The 6567-nt window shown below is 28.3% G+C and overlaps 1 protein-coding gene and 1 long non-coding RNA gene across 2 annotated transcripts; one reads left to right on the forward strand and one right to left on the reverse strand.

Annotated features, from left to right (window-relative positions):
- Window positions 1-1119: 1119 nt before the first annotated feature.
- LOC133038780 (uncharacterized) lies at window positions 1120-2851 on the reverse strand. Its single transcript, XR_009688296.1, has 2 exons — window positions 1815-2851; window positions 1120-1482 (listed from the first exon to the last, which is right to left on the reverse strand). It is a non-coding gene; the product is annotated as an uncharacterized LOC133038780 (long non-coding RNA).
- Window positions 2852-3651: 800 nt separating this feature from the next.
- Window positions 3652-6206, forward strand: LOC115694801 (protein SRG1). Its single transcript, XM_030621894.2, has 4 exons — window positions 3652-4453; window positions 4618-4865; window positions 4968-5295; window positions 5827-6206. Exons 1-4 carry the CDS (start codon window positions 4190-4192, stop codon window positions 6061-6063), a joined length of 1077 nt encoding a protein of 358 aa, XP_030477754.1. The 5' UTR covers window positions 3652-4189; the 3' UTR covers window positions 6064-6206.
- The last annotated feature ends 361 nt before the right edge of the window (window positions 6207-6567 follow it).

Here is a 6567-nt window from a genome sequence, read left to right on the forward strand (position 1 = left end):
AAATTGATAGTCTTACTGTGGTGCAAGCAGTACGTAGCTCTATTCCTATGGTTTCATACTTTGGGAGTATTATTTCTGATTGTAAGATGTTGTTAAATGACTTGCGAGATGTTTATACTTTGGGAGTATTATTTCTGATTGTAAGATGTTGTTAAATGACTTGCGAGATGTTTATACTTTGGGAGTATTATTTCTGATTGTAAGATGTTGTTAAATGACTTGCGAGATGTTTATGTCAATTTTATTAGACGTTGTGCAAATAATGTTGCTCATTTGTTAGCTCGAGCATCCTATTTAGTTGCTCATCGTGTTATCAAGTAGTGATGTTACTCTAAATTTTAATCATGTAATCACTATGGATTGTAATTAATAAAGATGATGAATTTTTTTTTAAAAAAAATATTCACATACATAATAAATATATTAGAAATAATTAATAGTACTACTTACCTGCCCTTAATTGGTAGCATAGACGAAAAAAATGGTGAGATAAATGAGTTCAAGAACAATTATAGCCACGATTATAGAAAAAGTTAAATGATATGTCCAATTTTTAAAATAATTTAGATATTATGCCACAATTATAGCCTAAACCCTATATATAACTAAAACTTTAGATTTTAATAATTATCTTTTATTTTATTTTAAATTTTAAAATAACCACCTTTTAAAAAATCTGTCTATATATATGTGATAACCATTCTTACTTTATAATTGCTTTTACTTAAAATTTTATCCTTTTTTTAAAAAATTTTCTTTTGAAGAACATTCATGAAAGTATGAAAGAACATCAACAAAATATGCATTTTTTAGTAGTATCTATATGTATTTTTTTTTAATTGATCTAGATAATATTTTTATTAATATGTATATTTTATTTTATTTTTGTAAAAATTATATCCTTCATAAATATAAATTGAATTATTCACTATTTTATACTTTTCATTTTTTTTTTTGAGATTTTTACACCTCATGTCAAAATTGACACCTTTTTTACATTTTTATCCATACACGGTTTTTTAAACTTTTTTAACTTTTACATTTTTCAATTTTACTTTTCAAAAAGTTTAATAATTACAATTTTACCTTTTCCCTTCTTCCTTACACACATACACGCACGCCACCTCATAACTCCTTTCTTATTTTTTTTTTTTTGAAATTTTTCATTTATCCATTCTTACACTCCACCTCCTCCATATCTGCCATATTCTTCTTCTTTTTTTTTTTTTTTTTTTTCTCTGTTTCTCTTTCCTTTGTTCTCCAGAGCTCACCATCTAAAAAAACCAAAATCCAACTCCACCTTAGTCACAAAAACACCTCTCTTTCCACGGAGCTATGGAGCTTACTCTATATCTCTCAAATTCGGTTCAAACCAACATAGAGAGTAGTGGGTTGTGTCTCTCTTTATTTCTACATCAAACCAAAATTCGAAAGGAGAAGAAGAAGGAGAAGAAGGAGGTCTTTGGATTAATACACTAAAACCTCTACACAGTTTCAGCTTTTGGGTTAACATCAACTTCCTCTCTCTCTTCTTTTTCTTCTTCTTCATTTTATGTTGCTAATTTTTCAGGCCGAGCTCCTTATATTTTCCATGTAAAGTTTCCTTCTTTTTTCATGGGTATTCTATATCAGTATCAAAGTGTTTGTTTTAGAAAGAAAAGAAAAGAAACGAAGACTTCTTCTGTCTGGGTCTAAATTCTAATCTAGTTGATCTTTTTATTATCCGCGTTTGACAGATTTGAACTGGGTTTTTTTTTTTTCTCTTTCTCTTTCTTTTTCTTTTTCTTTTTCTTTTGTGTGAATGTGTTTGTCACCTTCTTTGGAGACTGTTTTGAGAATTTGAAGTGGGTTTTTTTTTAGTTGTTTTTATATTCATCTATTGCTGTAGTTTTTTCTTTGTTGTTTTCTGGTTGTTGTATGGTTGATTATGATGTCACGGTCCCTGTTCCTAGAAAAAATGTATCGTCTTGAACTGATACAATTGTTTGTATTCATCTATGGAGTTTTTATGTATTTCTTTGGTTGTTGTATTTCTTTTATGTATTTTTATTGATGTTATTTTTGTGTTGTTATTGAGTTTTTTTTTAGTTGTTTTTATATTCATCTATTGCTGTAGTTTTTTCTTTGTTGTTTTCTGGTTGTTGTATGGTTGTTGTATGGTTGATTATGATGTCACGGTCCCTGTTCATCTATTGCTGTAGTTTTTTAGTTGTATTTCTTTTATGTTATTTATTTATGTCTTTAGAAGCTTCATTCTTCTCCTCTGAACACGTTGGGCTTTTGACTGAATGTTGTTTTTGAGTTTTTTTTTTTTTTGTACAACAATGGAGGTTGGATAATTTTTTATCCCTTTTTGTATTTGGATTTTCGGGATCTGAGTAGTTTTTCTTTGAGATCTACATTTTTTTAGATATGATTTTCCTAGTTTTGGAATGAAAATGGTTGAAAATGGTTGTTGGGGTTCTACAGCTGGGTCACGAAGAAGGAGGATCCCCTCTGTTTTTTTTTGGCAGGTATTTTTGTAAATAACAACTTTTAGTTTCTATTTTTGTTTATTTTCTCTATGTAGGTCATAAATGTAAATTTTTTTCATTTTCAGTTTATTATAGAAAAAATCCCTTTTTTTTTTTATTATCTATATGGAAAAGTATGAGGGATGATAGATTTTTTTATAGTATAATTATTTTATTCATTATTATATTTTTGTACGATATTTATATTATTCGCTTAGTAGTAGATGTTTTTTTCAAATGGTAATTACATAAAAAATTGTTAGTTATTTTTTTTTAAAAAAAATTGCTTATTATTTTATAACAAGGTATTTTTATTTTTTTCTTTTCAATTTTATATAATTTTTCCTTCTTCATTTATTATTTTTATTATTAATAATTTGCACATATATTAGACTATTTATAATTTTATAATTTCTAAACTATATTATTTGAATATTATTTGTTTACTCTATTAAAAATGTATAATATATAATTAGATTGAATGAGTATTAATTTATATATCTATATAAATTTAGATATTTATATAAAATTGAGACATAAAGTGGTGATATTTAAAATAGAATTTAAGATTAATATTAAGATTTGGTCAGGAGAGTAATGACGACTCTACAAGTGAGCTACAGTAATGATAATAGGTAAGATACGCTGAGACAACAAGTGAGATACGATGATATGATAACGAGTGAGATTTAATAGTGATAATAACTTAAAAGGATCGGAATATAAAAATAATATATTATAGAGAACGCTTCAATTTTTCCTTACACCATCATATTTATTTATTTTTATAATAATGTTTTTTTTAAAGAAAAAAACAAAACAATTTAAAATTCTATATATATATAGATTAAGTGTATACGTTTTAAACTTATTAATAAAAAATAAAAATTAATAATATAGAATTAAATAATATAATTTTAATATTATCATATATTGGAATTACATTTTTATTATCCTATTAGAAAAATTAAATTAGTCACGTGAAAATCGACTATATTGCTTAATTTATTCTAAAGGAAAAACACTTGGTCTAGTCTTGATACATATCAACAAAAAAGTTCTTTTGCATTGCTACCCCTAGAATTATTTTCAAAATTTAATATTATTCCTAAAGATCAGAAAAACTATTAAAATATACATCAATATATTATATAGTGAAAGTTGTGAGACCAATGAAAAACGGGTTGCAATAGGTAAACTAGAAAAAAAAAAAAAACAACATGGGTACAGTTGAAATTTGTATTGTCCCATGTGAAAGTGTGTGAAACTTTAAATTAAATGATCATTGGAGACTATACAACTTGTAGTATTTAAAGTAAAACTTCCATATATATATATATATATAAATATAAAATTATAATAAGGAGACAATACAAACAAGAGTACTCCAAACCTTACACACCTCGCTTTCCATAAGGATGCCAAAGTCTTCATCAATGAAATGACAGTAGCACAGAGTTGAACATTATTAAAGCTATCAAACTCTTCTTATATGAAGTTCAACAAGCCCATAAGGCTCTTCATAAAAATCTCACCTTTATACATAAAAATATCATTGAAGAAAAGCAAAAAAACAAAAACAGTATACACTTTCTAAGTAAAGGCTCATATGTGCTCAGAAACTTAGTAACGCTCTTTGTAAAATCTCTTCTATATAAAAGTAAGAGAGCTTGGATATGGATTCATCTATATCAGGAAGCAGCAAGTTCATAGCTCCAACAATGGCTGGCTTGGTTCTTCCACATGAAGAAGTATCTCAAGGAATTGACATGAATAGAGATGACCCACCTAAGGAATTCTTCGTCAAAGAGAGTGCTTTTGGTGCTGTGGATTCATCTCCACCATTGATTCCAATTCCAGTCATTGATTTAAGTATGCTCTCTACAGAAACTGAGCTGGAGAAACTAAGATCAGCTCTCAGCACATGGGGATGCTTTCAGGTTTGTTTCTGCATCTTTTTCATGAAAAAGAAAAAAAAAAAAAAAAAGAAGAAGCTTGTTTTAGGTACTTTTGCTCTGTTTGTTTTTTCCTTTTAATTTTGAATACTAGAACCTTATACACAGAAATGATTTGACTTTCTTTTTTTCTTTTCTTTTCTTTTCAGGCAATTGGTCATGGGATTTCAAGCTCATTCTTGGACAAGGTGCGTGAGATGGCAAAAGATTTCTTTTTACTTCCAATGGAAGAAAAAGAAAACTGTTTTCGTGAAGCTTATAATAATGAAGGGTTTGGTAGTGATGTAGTACTTTCCAAGGGCCAAGTTTTTGACTGGTGTAATCGTTTGTCTCTCATGGTTTTCCCTGAAAACCAAAGAAAAGTCAATTTTTGGCCAGAGAATCCGAAAGATTTTGGGTAATAATATTCACTCTCTTCTCACATGGGTTTGTTTGTGAGCCCAAAACATCAAATTTTACTACCCATAAACCATATTTTCTTTTATTGATTTTCTTGCAGAGAGACTTTAATTGAGTACACCATGAACATAATGTCTGTTAGGGATGTTGTGTTTAAGGCCACAGCAAAGTCACTGAATTTAGAAGAGGATATGTTCTTAAAGCATTTTGGAGAGAAATCTACCATGCGAATAAGATTCAATTTTTACCCTCCTTGTCCAAGAACTGATAAGGTTCTTGGGCTCAAACCACACTCAGATAGATCAGGAGTAACTGTTCTTTTACAAGACAAAGAAGTTGAAGGTCTTCAAGTTTTCAAAGACAATCAATGGTCTAGAGTTCCTATCATACCTTATGCTCTTATTGTCAATCTTGGTGATCAAATGGAGGTGAGATAAAGACACCTAAATGTTTGACAAATGGTATTAAAGTAAAATATGTGTATTCTGTTAAGAAGATGAGAAGTGTTACCGTTAATTTCCTATTACAATTTCTTAGTGAACTTTCACGCCTGAAAACACATATGTTGAAATATTTTTTTCCAAATTTTTTTTCACGGGGTTGCTTGTTATACTTACAACATAATCTCTGAAATTTTTTGAATAGTTTACAGTGTCGAAAATACGTTTGAAGTTTTTCGAACACTCGTGGTAAACTGGAATATCAAGAACTCTGTTTTTAGTACGGTAAACTATTCAGAATTTTTCAAAAATTTATGGGGATAATATTGTAACTATAACGAATACCGCTATGAAAAAAAATTTGAAAAATAATATTTCGGCATGTGATTTCGTACGTGGAGGTTAACTAAGAGATTGTAATAAGGGGTTGTAATTAGCACTCCCCTATTGTGAAGTGAATTTATTTGTCATTGGATTTCAGAGATGTATTTTCTTTATGTTTAATTCTTTTGGCTGCAGATAATGACTAATGGAGTAATGAAGAGTCCAGTTCATAGAGTGACAACAAATGCAGAGCATATGAGAGGATCTGTAGCTGTGCTTATTGAACCAGATATTGAAGAAGAGATTGGACCAGTGGAAGGATTGGTAAATGAGGAGAGACCAAAGATGTATAAAACAGTCAAAAACTATGGTCATTTCAATTATACCTGTTTTCAGAAAGGTATAGTGCCTATTGATGCAGTCAAACTGTAATTTTCAGTTCCATTGCTTTATTGGCATCCACATAACATTTTATTGTTAGCTTAAATAAAACCATTACTATATATGTTTGGTGGAACTGCTTTTATGGAACTTTGTTAGACATGTGTTAGTAATGACATTTTCAGTTTGTTAAATATTGTTTTTATTTTCATGTCTATTTATTTGGGTTAGTACCTACTCATTTATTTTATTATAATGTCATACTAAAATAGAATATTTGGTAATAATTAACCATTTAGAAAGATGAAGAAGAGAAAAAAAGAAATGATAAAAGAAAGTGACACATAGAAGCACAATTATAATATAATTATAAAATTTGGAATGTGGAATACATCTAATTAAAAAATAGAAATTATTTTTAGGAACAAGTTTATAATCCACTTTTAATGTATGTACAATTAATTTATGAGTGACTCTATTGCACCAAAGCTAAGCTTTAAATTGAAGGGTCAATAATGGCATAAAACTTAAAGTTTTAAGTTTATAAATAGCATA

This window comes from Cannabis sativa, chromosome 6, assembly GCF_029168945.1.
Source record: "Cannabis sativa cultivar Pink pepper isolate KNU-18-1 chromosome 6, ASM2916894v1, whole genome shotgun sequence".
Lineage (NCBI taxonomy): Eukaryota > Viridiplantae > Streptophyta > Magnoliopsida > Rosales > Cannabaceae > Cannabis > Cannabis sativa.